The 17,850-nt window shown below is 39.4% G+C and overlaps 2 protein-coding genes across 13 annotated transcripts in view; one reads left to right on the top strand and one right to left on the bottom strand.

The window, feature by feature from the left end:
• Window positions 1–355: 355 nt before the first annotated feature.
• On the bottom strand, window positions 356–6,135 carry ANAPC13 (anaphase promoting complex subunit 13). The gene is made up of 3 exons (XM_082460837.1): window positions 6,001–6,135; window positions 4,557–4,682; window positions 356–764 (listed from the first exon to the last, which is right to left on the bottom strand). Exons 2-3 carry the CDS (start codon window positions 4,653–4,655, stop codon window positions 639–641), a joined length of 225 nt encoding a protein of 74 aa, XP_082316963.1. The 5' UTR covers window positions 4,656–4,682; window positions 6,001–6,135; the 3' UTR covers window positions 356–638.
• CEP63 (centrosomal protein 63) overlaps window positions 5,798–17,850 on the top strand; it is an 81,830-nt gene continuing 69,777 nt past the window's right edge. For 4 of the 12 annotated variants that reach the window (XM_082460822.1, XM_082460832.1, XM_082460833.1 and 1 more), the window contains exons 1-4: window positions 6,246–6,531; window positions 8,717–8,754; window positions 13,926–13,994; window positions 14,944–15,121. In XM_082460822.1, the coding sequence (XP_082316948.1) occupies window positions 6,289–6,531; window positions 8,717–8,754; window positions 13,926–13,994; window positions 14,944–15,121 (528 nt within the window). In that variant the 5' untranslated portion in view covers window positions 6,246–6,288. The other 8 variants (XM_082460828.1, XM_082460827.1, XM_082460829.1 and 5 more) reach the window with 8 other exon arrangements.

Raw genomic sequence — 17,850 nt, forward strand, 5'->3', positions numbered from 1 at the left:
ACTGGATAAAACTAGTGGTCTATCTCGCCTTTCCAGCGGCACCAAAGGAAGTTGGAGGGAGAGCAGGGGTTAACTGTCAAGATAGCTTTTAATTTGTAAATTTATCCAAAGTTTGAAAATATCATGGGGAATCTTAGGAATCCCAGTAGTCAGTGAATGGGCTATCTATATGTCCATTACATCTACAGACTCCACACACACCCACTCAGATGATTCTCAGAATGGGGGTATATGATAAGTTAATTCTCATGTCTGGCTTCGTTGTTCTTCGCCTTTCCCTCTCATATCTTCAATCACCTGTGTCACAGGACACATATAAGTAGTTGGGAAGTGTTAAACTGACAGTAAAGCAAAATCAGAGTTAAAGGCAAATGTTTAATGAATCATGCTCAAATACTAGCTAGTCAATGAAGAACTTTAGGTTCAAAGGGTGAGATATTCTGCAATCCCAAGAAATCGCAATCAGCTTCTCGTTCTGGTTGTGTACTTTCACATTGCATTTTGTGGCCACAAAATTAGTTGTACATTTTTGAGCGTTGATCTAACTAACACTAAAAGATTCAAATTACGAGGCTGAAAGAAAACATTTTGTATCTGTGTATTTTAAAAAAATCTGTGGATGAACAAGGAGCCAGGCGTCAGTTTCCAATGGGGGGAACGTTCTCATGGAGGTACTGTAAGGCCAAGTCAGTCCACTTCATTTCTTGTTCTTTAACAGACTCCGTGGTGCCGCCATTGTCCTGTTCAGGTTCAGGAAGCTCATTCTGAAAAGGTACAATGGACAGTCAGGACGATGTTACACTCTACGTTAACAAACCCCTTACAACTCAAGAGCACTTGGAATTAAAACCTGTGAGTTCCTAGAAACAGGCAGCATAGAAGTGTATTCTAAGGAAAGAGCTAGAATGAAAAAAATGTGAGGAAACATCACAAGTCGCGCTCAAACGTGCCCCATCCGTCTCCAGCCGGGAGTGATGGCATTATGACTCTGGTACTTGTGTGGCAGGCAGCGTGGCAAAAGGCTCAGGACACAGGCTTCTGGGAGCCCCTGGGATCCAAGGCCATGACTCCACCATTTGTTGGGTTACTCAGGCAAGGTATACAGACCCTTGCAGCCTTTGCTTCCTCTTAGGCAATGAGAGAAAAAAGTAGTCATCATCTCACAGGACTGCTGTGAGGGCTAAATGAGGAAATGCAGGTCAGGTGCCCAGCACTGCGTGGGGTATCCAGTGCAAGGACTACCTGTCATCCTTATTAGCGGCTAGGAACACTGAAAAAAGCCAGTACTAAATCTTTTTTGGGGAAGGCTGCTTTATAGAATACCACATTTGCTGGCATGTTCCTTAAGCACAAGAAAGGTATTCAAAACGATCCTGTATCCAATGTGCCTATATTATAATGGAGGTAGGAGCACTGAAAATGTAACACAATAGATGAGGCTTCCCCCTAGTGGTGGAGCAGGGCAACATAAAACAACATAGCCTACCCACAATTTTCTTAAAATGGTAAGCCATGGGCCACACTTAGTGTAGAATCTGGGGTAGTTTTCTTATATATTTCCAGCTTTAGTGAGATTTAATTTACATATAACATTGTGTAAGTTTAAAATGTACAATGTGATGACTGGATACACATATATATTGTGAAATGATTACTGCAATAAGGCTAGTTAACACATCCATCACCTTGCATAGTTCACCATTTTTTGGCGTGTGGTGAGAAGTTTTTGATAGTTTCCTTGTATTTTAAATTTAAATTTATTACTACTGGAACTCTGCTTTGTACTAGAATTCACTGATACCAATATATTTCTTTTCAGTTATCTGAATTTAGACTTTTATTTAAGGGTAGCAAACTGCTATTCAATATCCAGACTTACGATTTCCCACTGGACTCCAATGTGCAGTATATGAATATAATAACTTTTTTCCTTCAAAGTGATGTTCAATATGAATAAAATGATTTAATTACAATATGTACAAGTATGTTTGAATCACATCTTGCTCTAGAAATACTCAGATTCAAACATACTTGTACAAATTGAAAGGAACTACCATTTTCTCTAAAGCAATATTGCAAAAAGAAAGTTTTGTTTCAATAACTACTTACAGCTGACAAAGCATAAACAAGTCCTTGGTTAATCAATTATTTAATTCAGGTATTATTTAATTTCATCTTGTTCTAAAATAACACGTTTTTCATTTGGTCACTATTGTCTCTTGCAATGAATGCCAACATATAAAATTGCATATATGCCTGGAAAACAAACACAAAGTATCATAAAGTATCGTGAACACAACAACCATCTATTGTGAGGTACTGCAAAAATGGCCACAATTCTTTGTAGCCACTCTTATGAAAAGGCACTGTCTATTTCCCCAATCTTGCATTGGGACTGATCATGTGACTTCTTGGCCTAGGCTCCATGAAGCCTTGCAGTTTCCTCTCATGCTGCTCTTAGAACCCTAAAATGATTGTGAAGTCTGGGCTAATCTGCTGGATCATGAGACTGTGGCGTAGTCAGCTCATCATCCCAGCCTCCAGCCAGCCTGCTGGCCGACTGCAAAACACCACCAAGTCCAGCAGAGATCAACCGAGCTGGCAAAGATCAGAAGACTCTCTCAGCTGAATGACAAAATCATGACATAAATAACGGTTGTTTTAAGCCACTATGTTTTGGGGTTATTTGTTAGGTAGCAGCAAAAGCTAACGACACAAACATTGCCTTAGAATCACAAGTCCTGGGAAAAAACACAGATTAGCAACAGGGCCAGGCTACAACTTGGAAGTCAGCATGGAAATCTACATCTCCTTCAACCCCTTCCACACAAATGGTCCCCAAATCCTGCTATTAGCATGTCCAGAATTCAGCAATTCCCCTCCACTTTCTTGCTTTTGTTTAGGTCCTCCTCCCTTGCCTAGACACTGCATTAGCTTCCTAATTGGTCTCTTTGCCCTGTCACTGGCCCCTTTCTCCTTGGCACACATTCTCTAACAATGCTGCTAAACTGATTTTCTAATATATTTGAGCATGGCAGATCTCTGCTTTGAAGACCACTCACTCCTGGATATCCTCAGGATGAGGGCTAAGCATGGCATCAAATGCTCCTCTCAAAATTGGGTCCAAGATCAACTTTTCTCCCTACCTTTTATGAGAAGTATAACCTCTATCCACACTGAATTGCCTCACCATCTCCCAAAGCAGTTTAAAACTCTGAGACTTTGCACATCTGTCCCCTCTGCTGGTTGGCCCTTGTCTACCCTCACTAAACCTCTTCCTCCCTATGACCAGCTTAAATGTGATTTTTCTCTCTGAAGCCCTTCCTGATGCCCACCAGGCAATCAGCCACTTCTTACACTACAGAGCTGTTCACAACCCTCACTTAGAACACTTACTATTACAATTATTTATTGATATATGTTGCCTCTCTAGACTCCGAGGGGCAGGAACTGTACTTACGTTTACCAAGTCTTAAGGCACACAGTAGGCTTCAAGAATTGCTTGCGGAATGAAGGAACCACCACCGGACAGGATCTGGAGCCTCACAGACTTCGGTGTGAAGTCCAACTTATTGGCTACCAACCTTTGGGCAAGTTCCCCTCTTTGATCCTGTTTCCTTCCTGTACAGTGGGTAGAACACCACCACCCCTGAAGGGTGTTTTAAGGATACAGATAATGTATGTCAGATTTCAACCTTGGTCTATGACACAAAACAGGTATTCAATAAGTGGAGCTATAATTCTCATTATGCTCTTCTGACTATTTTTCTAAACTTGAACTAAGCTGTTACTTGTTATTTGTTATGTGTATTTTTCACTGAACATATTATCTCTTATTCTTAGATGAAAATGTAAATGGCAGCAGCACACGGTCTGCCTGCAAGCTCTATTTTATTAATGGCTCTTTGCAATTGGAAGGCTCTAAAGAAAAACAGTCTCTGTTCTCCTTGCTAGGCCTCTGTGACATAAATAGGATTTTTAATAAATATTTATTCAAGCAAAATGTTTAGATCACTTATTACGTGAGGTTTAACAAACTCATTGCAGGAGAATTTTCCAGAGGTCAGGAAAGAAAAGAGCGTGATGGTCTAAATGCAAAAGAAGAAAAGCCAGGTCTCTTCCAATATTTTCCAGGGAACCTAGAATAGGTATGTGTTCCAAAAATGTGAGTTTCTAAAAATGTCAACTGACAAACCACAGGTAGAGAAGAAATAAAGTGCATATGCCACTGCTTCTTGTTCCTCCACATGGTGTGCATTAAACTTTCACTATTTGGTTTACTAGCTTTGGTGTGGTGGACAGAACATGGCTCAGAAGACCTGGGTTCTAGTTCTAGAATGAACCCCTAACTGAGCTGGTCACGTCAGCCCTCTGAACCACATTTCTCTTCAAATACAAAGTCAAGCTAAATGTTCTCCAGAAGCTTCTAGAGTTAGAGGACTCCACAGCTTTGATTTCTTTGCCTTACTAGTTTATTTGTCTTGATATCCTACCCCTACTAGGGTCTACCAGATCATACCTTTAACCTATCACCCTCAGCACAAATTACAGCCTACCAGTGGTATTGCAACATCCTCATAAGGCAGCTTGTCTTCTCGCCAAGCATCGTCAATCAAATCCAAGATCCTTCCATCTCTCTGTACCTCACTGTCCATTCTCCTGCAGCTTTGATCTTGCCAGCTCTGTAAGCCAAAAAGATTATTTCTTAAACATGAAGGCTGAGGAGATGCTGTAATTCAGCAGTAGGGTTCTCTAGGCTTTTTAGCCTGGATGTGAATTTTGGCATGATACCACCCTGGGAAAGACTCATCTCATCTGGGTCAGGTTGCAGTTTATTTATAAGACCATCGTCCCTCCCAGCTGATTTTCCCAGTCACACACAGATTCCACCTTTCTGTAAAGTTTTCTCAGATCACTCCAGCTTCAGCACACATTCCACCCTTGACCGGTTCTTGCTTGTCCTTATGATCCACTAAACAAGTTAGGTCGTCTTTGTGACTGATTGCTCAGGCATTAGTGTTTCCAATTGCTGTGTGTAAATTTTGTATTAATGACTCACCATAGCTTTCCCCAATCTGGCCTCAATCTTTTCCCACCTGTCCCTCTTCCAAACACCTCTAACCCTGTCATACTTTACAACCTTTGCACTTAAAGGTCTCTTTGCCCCATCACTAACACCTACTCTTCCTTCCAATCTCAAAGTTGGGCGTCAGCTCATCGGGGTCAATATCCCATTTCCAGAATTAGGCGTTAAGATGCCTTCACTCTTCAGGAGCTGGAAGGGTGGAAAGCATAAGGCGTGCAATGACCAGGACACGGCCACTGTCCCAAGCACTTTGCCACACTTGCCAGAATAAGCCATTACCACTTTCCTGAACAAAATTTGTTTTACACATGTGACTATCCCAATGCTTGGAATGCAGTATCTTGTTCCTTTTTTCCCCAGCTAACCCCCAGTCAGTCTAAAAAGTTAGCTCCCAGGTCGCCTCCTGCAGGAACTTTCTCTAAGCGCCAAGGAGAACGCGATCCCCGCCCCTCTGCGGGCCCCATAGTTCCCTGGGCGCAGTGAATGGTCCCCATCGGGAGCTTGTCACACTGCCCGTCACAGGGTCTTCGCAGACAGGCGGTGCGTACGTTCCCCGGGGCAGGGCAGTTTTATCCATCTTTGTTTTAGAGCTCTACAACGTGTAGTTACAGGAGCAAAGCTAGAACTTCTTTTCCCGCGCTAAAAATGACCCTCGCAGGCCACCACCATCCGTACAGGTGTAGGAGGCGGCCCCACAGCCGCGGCTTCCGGCCCGAGGCAGGATATACCAAATGCGGCAGCGGGGGAAGCCCAGGACCGCCGCTCAAGTCCCTTTCCACCCCTCCCGACGTGCGGTAAGGGGAGTGGTTATGAGGATGAGGTGAAGAGAACGGCCTCGGCCAAGAGAAGCAGCATAAGTCCAAACGCGCTGCCGCTTCTCCAAGACCTAGGCTAGGGAGGCGGGAAACCCTTACCAGCACCCGGCCCAGCGCGGCGCCCGCCTCCACCGGACCACACCCTCAGTGTCACGTGACCGGCACGGTCTTCTCTCCGGTCCCCAGATATGGGTGAGCCCATTTGCAGGCGCGGAGGGGGAGTCTGGGAGGACGTTGCTTCAATTAAAAGTGAGGGGGCAGTGGGCGGAACGAACGTGCAGACGACGGTGGCTGGACGTCAGGTTGGCGGTGACGCGCGTGCGCGCCCCCGGCCGGAGGTAACGGCGGGAAGCTTCGGGGGCGCGCTCGCGGCATCCCCGTAACCGCATGTGCGAACGTCGGACTGGCGAGGGGCGGCGGTGTCCACAGGCAGCCCTGGCTGCGGGGGGGCCGCGGCCCGAGCGGCCGTATGGCCCGGGGCCGGCTTCCTCAGCGGCCCGCTGGCCTCCAGGCTCGACCCCGCCGGCCCGGGTCCGCCCCGGCGCCCCACCTCTCGGCCTTGCGGCGGACGCTCAGCGGACCCGCGAAGCCAGATATGGCCTCCCGCAGCGCACTGTCCGGGCCAGCCAGGTGGTCAGCCCTTCTCCGGAGGCCGGGCCGGCGGGAGGGCTGTGGGGTGGGCGAGCTGCTCATCTTCCCCGAGCGGAGTCGGCCGCGGGCCAGTCTTCCACTTCAGGGGAGAGACCCCCGGCCCAGCCCTCCCGCCTGGGCTGCCTCATCTGGTTAGCTTCCTAACATTGTTGAGACTTAGGTCTTTGATGGCAGGTGATAGCGGTTCATTTATGGGTGGGAAGTTTAGTAAGTTGTAAAAAGTGAGTTGATTTAAAAATCTTAATGTTAGTACATTAGGTACGGAAACGTGGCAGAAATTATGAAGGACTGAAGTTGGGGAACCCTGAACTTATGGATTGCTCCATTCAAATCAGGGATGGGAAATAAATAATGAAGTAAGGGAATAAAAGGAACGGGTTCTTAGAATAATCATGAAGGTATTTGAAGGCAGTAAATCTCGGCTCATAATGTGTTTTTTTTTTTTTTTTAATGTTTCTTACAACATCAGGGTAAAGATGAGCTTGCTCTCAGCGACTAGTCTTCATTTATAGTTACAGCACTCTTACTTGCAGAGTAGTTTTCCTTGAGCCTTACAGACGATTCCTAAGCCAGTCTTAACATTTTTTTTTCTTCCTTTAATAAAAGCAGTATTGTAGGATTTGTGCCCTGTAGTTATACAGTTCCCCACATGCTTGCATTTAATTTTATTTTCTAGATACGAAGAGGAAATCATAAGGATCATTAGCTACATGTTACCTTCAAATATTTATATTTATATTGATCATAGCTGTAGCTTAATGATATAACAAAGGGTATGTATTTTCTTATTTGGAATGCAGTATCATCTTTAGGTTGATTTTTATCCTGAGCTTCTTGCCTTTTGACTATATCATTACCAGTGATCAGTATGGTAAGAATGACTGAAATTAAAATGGGTTAGATATTTATAAACATTCAGTTACACTGCTCTTTAAAATGTATTCAGGTTTTAACAATTCTTTATAGTTATTGTATATGTTAATTGTACTGATGCCACTTGTCTCCCATTAAAAGGTAGAACACCTTTGCTTGTTCCTTCCCGTTCTCACTTACGTAGTAGTGGTGGCAGATGGTGACAGCGTCAGTGGTCCACTTTATCAGAGCTTCCTACTTTTAAGCATATGTCAACTTGATTTGAAATTCAGCTAAAGCCAACATTGACCTGGGTTTCAGGAATTGAATTTTCGGTTTTTATGTTACTTTAGGTTATTTTTCTTCAAGAACTAAGTTTGTGTTTTCAGTTTTACAAAACCACAGTATTGTCGTCACATCTATGAAAATTAATAAAAATCCCATAATGTCAATATTCAGCCTGGGTTCAGGTTTCCCCACTTGCCCCATACATGTATTTTTATAAGTAGCTTGTTTGGATCAAAATCCCGTAGAGATCCACGTGTTGCATTGAGTTGATAACACCTTTTCAATCTTTTTTAATATAGCAGTTTCATTGCCTCTCTTTTCCCTTAACATTCTAGATTTAGTTGATTGCATCCACATGGTATCCTTTAACTTGTACATCTATTCCCTTTATTCCCTCTAAACTGGTAGTAAGGTCTAGAATTGCACTGTCCAATATAGTAGGTATCAGCCATCGGTGACTATTTAAATGAATTAAAATGAAATAAAGCTGAAAATTTCAGTTCCCTAGTGCATTGGCCACATTTCAAGGGCCCAATAGTTTGGTGTATATGTAAAATATTTCCATAATTGCATAAAGTTCTGTTGAACAGCACTGCTCTAGAAGCTTGATCAGATTCAACCTTGACTTTTTTTGTGGGGGTGAGGGCAGGGCAAGATTTCATCGGTGGTGCAAAACAGGGAGGCACATGATGTCTGAGTTTTCTCTCTGTGATGTTAAAATTGAGCATCGTAGTGGGTTCAGGCGTTGTCGGCCCAGTCCATCCATCATGAAATTCTCCATGAGCCTTTCGCTTAATGGTGAGATCCTTTCATGGATTTAGGTTGCCTATATCCACTATTGCATTAGCAGTTGCAGTACGGTGATTTTCTGATTCTGTCATTCTTCAGCATTTATTAGCTGGAAATTTTTTATGAAGAAGAACTTTTTACTTCACCAGCTATTTGACTACCCCACCAGCTATTTGAAATACAGTTTGTATAGGAAAGACAAGAAAAATGCTTAATTCTTTCCCTCTATTTTCAGAGCACAGTAATGAGTTGGTGGCCTAGCAACCTCCAAAGGTAACCATGAGGGTTTTGCCTTTTTTTTTTTTTTATCATCATGAAATTATAGACTTGAATATATTTGAACTGTTTCAACCTACTGCAGTCTTTTTTTTGGGGGGGGGGTTCTCAAGTTGTCCTGTTGTTGGCAAGTGGCAGCCTGTTTAAGTTGGCTTCTGTCCACTTTGATATGACCAGTAATCTTTGAAAGTTTCCTTCTTTTCTGGTAAAACATGTTCCTGGCTCATTTAAACATTTCTGGCCACCAAGAAGCCCTGGTTCCTTTCAGTGGGAGATGGTGTTTAGAGACCAGTCTGGGTGCTGAAGGCACTCTTGCTACTAGATTGGTCACTGGTTTTAGGATTTACAGTGGCCAAAGTTAGGAAATATGTACATTTTTTAAAAAGAGAAATATCCAGAATTCACACTGATATTTCCAATTTAATTTCATAGTTTTTTTTAAACACTTGATTTTATATTTGTATCTTTTTCTCTTTTGCCTATTAACATACTTTTTCTGTATTATATATAATGCTTTCAAATTAGTGATACCAATTTTATTATTAACAATGTGATTCCTGAGTGATGTTTAGGGTTTCTGTATAGTACGTTTTTGTCCTTAGTGTGTATCCCAGTTGGAATATGTACAGTAAAATTGTTGCATTTTAAAACCAATGAAACAATTTGTTATATGGTAAGGCTGCCAACTTGATATATAGTTGATAGTTGATTTATTTCATTTTGTCTCCCATATTTTTCAATACTGCTTTTTTTTTTTCCAACTGGATTTGTTTCATTATATTATAAAACATTAGCATAGTGCCTGTAAAACAAGTAGCTGTTAAGGTATACATCCAGACAAGTTTAGCCTCCTGTTTTCTCTACCCTATTTCCCTTCCTTATAGGTATCATATTTACCAGCTTTGAGCTTATCCTTCCAGAAGAACAAATACACTATATTTATTATATATTTATATATAATTATATATCCTTAATATATTCTGACATTTATATTATACATAACATATATAATATATAATTTATATTTGTGTAATATATATAATATATATCTATAATTTTCTCCCTTTCTTAGGTAAAAAGTAGTGTTTGCATATACTGTTTTGTATCTTGCTTTTTTCATCTAATATTATATGCCCTGTAGATCCCACCATAGACGTATGTAGAGGTCATTTTCCCTTTTCACAGCTTCATAGTATTATTCCATTGGTGGATGAATATTCAACTAGTTCCCTGTCGATAGGCATTTGTGTTGTTTCCTACTCTTGCAAATAGTCCTGCAATGTATATCCTTCTGCATGTATGGTTTTGTATTCTTGCCAACATATGTTTGGGATAGATTCCTAGAAGTGGCATTGTTGGATCAAAGGGTAAATGCATATATATCAGTTGCTAAGTATTGCCAAAATTTCCTCTATAGTAGTTGTACCATTTTGCATTCCTACCTACAGTGTATGTGAATGCCTGTTCCCATAGCCTTGTCATCAGTGTGCACTTTCAAACTTCTAATTTTTCATTAATCTAATACAGAAGAAAGGGTAACCCAGTATAGTTTAAATTTGTGTTTCTCTTATTGTGAACAAGGTTGAGCATGTTTTCATACGTTTAAGGTCATTTGCATTTCTTTTTATGAGAACTCTTTGTTCATATCTTCTGCACATTTTTCTATAGATTTTAATTTTTCCTTCAGTTTTTAGAAGCTCTTTATATATTTGGTTAATTAACCCCTTGTGATAAAACTTTCAAGTAATGTCATTTATCTTTCAGCTTTGCTTACAGCATTTTTCCCATGTAAAAGTGTATTTTTGTCTACTAAGATTTCTTAGTCTTAGCCCCTTATTCTTTCTGGATTTTGAGTCATAGTTTGGACAGTGTTTTAAAATTTCATTTTTATTTTGGAAAATTTCTTTGATACTTTATCTGATAATTTTTTCCCTTAAATTTAAGTAGGAACCTTTCTGGGCAGTCATAAATGATATTGATTATTTATTGGAGCAGGCACAGTTTATCAGTCATAGTATATCTGTCATAGCCATAGATCTTTGTAATCACAGTAACACCGAGGCAGGTAAGGGACAAAGCATTGTTATCTTCCTTTAAATGAGACTTGATGAGTAGGCATATTCCTTCTCTTAGTACACATATCTAACCAGAGTTTTTATTTTCTTCCTGTGTCCCATTTTGTGAGTAATTTGATCTTGGGTGCATACTCTGGATATTTTTCCTGATCTGTAAAATAAAGAGGTTAAATCGGAGCCCTTCGGGTTCTTTCTAGCTCTTAAATTCCAATATGTTAATGAATATCAAAGATTTGCCCATTATTAGATACCCTCTTTGTTTTTTGTTTTTTTTATTTTGGTTGCGCTGGGTCTTCGCTGCGGCACACGGGCTTCTCTAGTTGTGGTGCGCAGGCTTTAGTTGCCCTGCAGCATGTGGGATCTTAGTTTTCCGACCAGGGATTGAACCCACGTCCCCTGCATTGGAAGGCGGATTCTTAACCCCTGGACCACCAGGGAAGTCCCTAGATAACCTCTTTGGATTCTTTTTTCCCTAAGATTTAAAGTATGTTTTCCCTGCTTCCCAGACTTGGTGAAAAAGCCTGTATTTCCTTTAACCATTTTATTCTAGATTTCACTGATTTAAAGTAGTCTTCATTCGAAAGGAGAGTTTTAATTATAACTTCTGTTCGTTGATATCTTGGTCTAACTGCAGAAATGATTAAGAGTATCCTGTACCAATTGTAGAGCTACACAGTTTCCATTTAACTACATTAACATTTCATGTTAGTGGCAAGGAGTAGCAGATTATCACACAGTAATTGCTTAAATTTGTATTTATTTGGATAAAGAATAAAATTTATATAATTACCACATGGCACAGGCAAAAAAGAAAGCAAGTGATGTAGTGCATGGAGCTGAATGAGGGTCAGGTTGGTTAGGAAAGGAGTCAGTGATATAGCTATGAGAAACTCGGGTGAGAAAAGTCCACAGAAGATCTGAGTCCTTGCTATTTACCTGATCCTCAGGAATGAGAAATGATGGTGTTTGTCAGCTGCTCGAGGAGATGGTGAAAGTATTGTTAAAAGATCATTATATATTAGTAAGATTATTTTCCACAGAGAATGTTACTGGTTCCTCCCCACCCCATCCCCACCTTTTTTTTTAAAAACAGAGATCTCCTTATCTAAGTCTTAGACCATGATTTTAATTTCTGAAATGGCTATTTTCCCCTATGTGGACTATTTTCACTGTTGTGCTACTGCCACCTGGTGGCCATGGTGGTGACGTCATAGTTAAGTTTGTATATTTTTTCCTGTGTCCAGACTTTTCAATTTGGTTTGATTTTGTTTATGCCAAGAACACATTATTAAATCAAAAGAAGATATGCTGATGTATTTTAACATCCGAAATACTGTAAAATATATAAAGATTGCACATTGGCTGGAACTTAGGAGTCACATTGCCTAGGTTTGAATCCTAGGACTGTGGTTTGTAGTTTACCATAATCAAGTTATTTAACCTTCCGAGCCTCAGTTTCCTCAAAGTAATAGTATTTATGTTTTAAAATTGTTATGAAGATTGAATCTGACAATATAGACAGGCAGAACAGTTGAGTATTCAGTGACTTTTAGCTTCTATTATAAATATTCCTAATTACTAAATAATATCCAGAAAATATATTATGTATTATATGTTACTAAATCTGTTTCTAATATATATTACTAAATGTATTTTCTAAGAATAACATGACCTAAAGGAGTATAATTTTACTAATGATAGTTTTGAATAACTGTAGTAGCTCTGTCCTTAGGAAGAGCACTTTCCTACGTATTTAATAAATATACATGTAGAGTTGTCAGGAGCATGATACAGACTATATGTAATTGGCTATTAGAATCCCATTAAAAAGCTGGAAGAAACCGTGCAGATTATATAGATCATGCTTCTTACTTTATAGAGGCAAAAACTGAAGTCCAAGGACACAAAGCTACTTAGTTGCAGAGCAGGACTCTATCCTGGGTTTCTATCTGCATGGTACTGTGTGAACTATGTACTGCCTCTCAGTTCCCTAGAGTGGATCAAAACACAGAATCTGCGTTGTGTTGTAATTGACTGTATCATTGTTTGAAAGAAAGTGGAATAGACCATGAAAGCGTTTTTCTTTAGGTTTTTATTTTGTCTAATGTTGGTGTAATACAAAGGATAAACCAACCGGAAAGAAATCCTCTCTGCCATATTTGTGCATGAATAGTTATTTAGTACTCCTGTTAGTAACTTTAGAAATAGATGCAAATAACGTGTAGTGGTTGTATTTTCCAGTCTTCTCATTCTCCTGTGTCTCTGTTTTATCTCCCTTCCCTTCTGTCTCTGTTACACTCTTCTCTGTAGTTCTCCAGCTATGACCAGTTTGCATAGGGGGGGTAGGTGAAAAGGGAAGGGAATTGAGATAAGTTCAGTCAAAAGCATTCAGCACAGGCCAGGTTGAAATGCAACTCTAAGCCCTGGAGCTGCAGGCGTGAAAAAAACTGGTTTTCTACCCTTGACGGTTGAATAGTAGGGGAAAAAGGTGTGCAAAAGGACATTCCCAGGGTGGTGTAACTCCTATGAAAGAACCTGTTAAGGACTAGGAGCAATGAAGTGCAGAGGAGGGAGAGCCCACGTAGCTGCCTCTTAGGTGAGGGAGGGTGTTCTAGGAGCTTCATGGGCCTGTCATCTAGCGGGTGAATAGGATCTCCCATGATGGACCAAGAAGTTGAAGCACAGGGCATTTAACCTTTTTACAATATCTCTTTAAAAGAAGCTACACTTTTCCTCTGACCTCTCATTTTGTTAGTGTCAGTGTTCCTCTGCTGCTAGCACCCCACCTCCACCCAGGCCCACTCTTACATGAGGAAGTAGGGATGTGACAGTGAGGTATTTGACTTCAGTCATGCAGGGGGAGTGTCAATGGCAATTCAGATCATTTTAAATTGTTGTGTTTTAGTCTGAAATGTGTTTGGTTCTAGTATTTCTTGAAGAGATATTCCTTGACTGCTTCTACAGTCATCTTAAGAAGTGCTGCATTTTCTCATTGCTATTTGTATGCTTTCATTCACATTCTTAAGTTTGTAAGTTGGAATGTTAGAACATAAAAAATGAATTTTCTCCTGACAGAGTTCTTTGCTTTCCCAGTTGCCAAAACAAAGGGGATTTGGCGATGGAGGCTTTGTTGGAAGGAATACAAAATCGAGGACATGATGGGTAAGTTTGCTTTGACCTTAAGCTTCTCACTGAGTTTAAAAAGCATGTCTGAGTTATGCCTCTGACCATTTTGTGCTTTGGGTACAGAAGCAGAAGTGTGAGCAAAATCTAAGCTTATCCATGTCGTGTTTGTGGACAGTATCGCTCCTTGGGGTGTTTCCCTCATCTCAGCAGTGTGAAGCTGGATGGTTACCATCATCCCAGTTAAGTTTTCTGCTTTTAAAAAGCAAAAGGCTATAGAGGTTTTGTGACACTAAGAACAAATGCTTTTTTTAAAAAAGTATTTAAGCCTTAGGAGTTATCTCTCTGTGGCCATTCCCGGAAACCTCTGAATCCAATACATCTATGTCCAATTCTGTTTCTACCTTTGTAACATCTGGCATCTCCTGAAACATTGAAGGACATCAGTAAGTTTACAACAATAAGATAGGATGTGGTAAGTTTCTAATAATAAGTTGGAAAGAAATAGTTGGAATAAATTTGGCTCAAGGATGGAGGTTCTTAAAACAGCTCTTAAAATTGTATTGTCATTTTCCCACTAGCCTACTTGTTTCCAACGCTTTTTATTTTGTTTGACGAGCTGAGAATGTGACATATGCTTGCCTGGATTCTTCCTGAAAGCTTCCCTAAAATGTTATAGAAGAGCTAGTTGTTGGTTGTGGAAGTCTCACTCACAAACCAGACTTCAAACATAAACCTTGCGTTTGACCAGTTGACTTAGGCTTTAGGTCGGCTACTGGAGGAAGACAAACTTCCGTGGAATAAGTGATCATCTTATGTGAGCATTAAAAGGAAAAGCTCAGAGATCCTGTTCTCTGCTTCTGATAATTTATTTGTTGACACTGTTCCACTTCAGGTAGCTTTACATCTGCTGTATTTTTACATGTGAAAGATGAAAAGCCACTTGGAGATATGTTCTATGTTCTTAAGGGTCTGTCCTTATTTATAGGGGATTTTTGACATCCTGTGAAGCAGAACTACAGGAGCTCATGAAACAGATTGACATAATGGTAGCTCATAAAAAATCTGAGTGGGAAGGACAGACACATGCTCTAGAAACTTGCTTGGACATCCGTGAACGGGAACTTAAGGCTCTCAGGAGTCAGGTGGATATGAAACACAAAGAGGTAAAGCGGATGATTTGCTACTCTTTGATATTTTCACCTTACCTTTTATAATAAATATGTTTCTTAAATATGTGTTGAAGAAAGCATTTAAAAAATTTTGAATTCAATTTATTTAAAACAAAACACAGTTCACCCATTTCTCCCACCCCCCGATCCAAGCCTTGTCTCTTGCAGCCACCAATCTGTTCTCTATATTTATGAGCTTATTTTTTGTTTGTTTCTGTAGATTCTACATGTAAGGGAGATCATACAATATTTGTCTTTCTTTGTCTGAATTATTTCAGTTAGTGTAATGCCTTCAAGTTCTATCCATGCTGTGGCATATGGCAACTTTTATTTTTTGGCTGAATAATATTCTTTATATGTGTGTGTGTGTGTGTGTGTGTGTGTGTGTATGTGTGTACCACAGTTTCTTTATCCATTCATTCATCAATAGATACTTAGGTTGTTTCTACATCTTTGTTATTGTAAATAAAGCTGCAGTGAACAGGGGGGGTGCATATATCTTATTGAATTAATGTTTTTTTGTTTTCTTCAGATAAATACTAGAGTGGAATTACTGGATCATATGGTAGTTCTATTTTTAATTTTTTGAGGCATCTCCATACTATTTTCCATAATAGTTGCACCAACTTAACATTCTCGCCCAAGTGTACAAGGGTTCCCTTTTGTCCACACCCTTGCCAGCACTTGTTATTTGTTGTCTTTTTGATACTAGCCATTCTGCAAGGTGTGAGTTGATATCTCTGTGGTTTTGATATGCATTTCCCTGATGTTTAGTGATGTTGACCATCTTTTTCATGTACATGTTGGTCATCTGTATGTCTTTGGAAAAATGTCTATTTGGATCTTCTGCCCATTTTTTCAGTGATAGTTTGGTTTTTTGCTATTGAATTGTAAAAGTTCTTTGTATATTTTGGATATCAGCCCCTTGTCAGATACATGATGTGCAGTTATTTTCTCCCATTCAATAAGTTGCCTTTTCATGTTGTTGATGATTTACTTTGCTGTGTAGAAGCTTTTTAGTTTGATGTAGTCCCACTTGTGTAGTTTTGCTTTTGCTGCTTTTACTTTTTTTGCTTTTGCTTTTGGTGCAGATTCAAAATATCATCACTAAGACCTATATCAAGGAGCTTACTGCCTATGTTTTCTTCTAGGAGTTTTATGGTTTCAGGTCTTATGTTCAAGTCTTTAATCCATTTTGAGTTAATTTTTGTGAATGGTGTAAGATAGTGGTCCAGCTTCATTCTCTTGCATGTGGCTGTCCAGTTTTCCCAACATCATTTATTGAAGAAACTGTCCTTTCCCCATTGTATATTCTTGGTTTATTTGTCATAAATTAATTGACCATATATGTTGGGTTTATTTCTGGGATCTCTATTCTCTGTTCTGTTCTATCAATCTAAGTCTCCGTTTTTATGCCAATACAATACCGTTTGTATGTAATAATAGCCTTATAATATACTTTGAAGTTAGAGAGTGTGGTGCCTCCAGCTTTGTTCTTTCTCAAGATTGCTTTGGCTATTCAGTTCCATGCAAGTTTTAGGATTTTTTGTTTTATTTCTATGAGAAATGCCATTGGAATTTTGATAGGGATTGCACTGAATCTGTAGATTGCTTTGGATAGTATGGCAGTTTTGACAATATTGATTCTTTCAATCCATGAGCATAGAATATCTTTCCATTTATTTGTGTCTTTTTCAGTTTCTTTCATTAATGTCTTGTAGTTTTCTGTATACAGATCTTTCACCTCCTTGGTTAAATTTATTCCTAGGTATTTTATTCTTTTTGATGCAGTTGTATATGGGATTGTTTTCTTAATTTCTCTTTTTGATAGTTTGTTATTATTTAAAAAAACACAATCGATTTTTGTATATTGATATTGTATCCAGTAACTTTATTGAATTCATTTATTAGTTCTATTAGTTTGTGATAGAGTCTTTAGGGTTTCCTAGCTATTTTCATGTGATCTGCAAACAGTGAGTTTTACTTCTGCCTTTTCAATTTGGATGCCTTTTATTTCTTTTTCTTGCGTAACTGTTCTGGCTAGGATTTCCAATACTATGTTGAATAAAAGTGGTAAGAGTGGACATCCTTGTCCTGTTCCTGATCTTAGAGGAAAAGCTTTGAGCTTTTCAACATTGAGTATGATTTAGCTGTAGGCTTGTCATATATGACCTTAATTATGTTGAGGTATGTTTCCTCTATACCTGCTTTTTTGAGAGATTTGAGATTTTATTATAAATGGATTTAAATTTTGTCAAATGCTTTTTATGCATCTGTTGAGATCATATGATTTTTGTCTTCGTTTTGTTAATGAGGTGTATCACATTGACTGATTTACAGATGTTGGACCATCCCTGTATCCCTGGAATAAATTTCACTTCATCATTGTATATGATCCTTTTAATGTGTTGCTGAATTCAGTTTGCTAATATTTTGTTGAGAATTTTTACATCTATGTTCATCGGGGATATTAGCCTGTAAAAAAAAATTTTTTTTGTTTGGTGGCACTCTTGTCTGGTTTTGGTATCAGGCTAATACTGGCCTCATACAATGTGTTTTGAAAAGATTCCCCTTCTTATATTTTTTGGAAGAATTTGAAAAAGCTTGATATTAATTCTTCTTTGAATGTTTGGTGGAATTCACCAGTGAAGCCATTTGGTCCTGGACTTTTGTTTGTTGAGAGTTTTTTTTTACTGAATTGATCTGCTTGCTGGTAAGTGGTC

The sequence above is a fragment of the Balaenoptera physalus genome, assembly GCF_965194825.1.
Source record: "Balaenoptera physalus genome assembly, chromosome: 4".
Classification (NCBI taxonomy): Eukaryota; Metazoa; Chordata; class Mammalia; order Artiodactyla; family Balaenopteridae; genus Balaenoptera; species Balaenoptera physalus.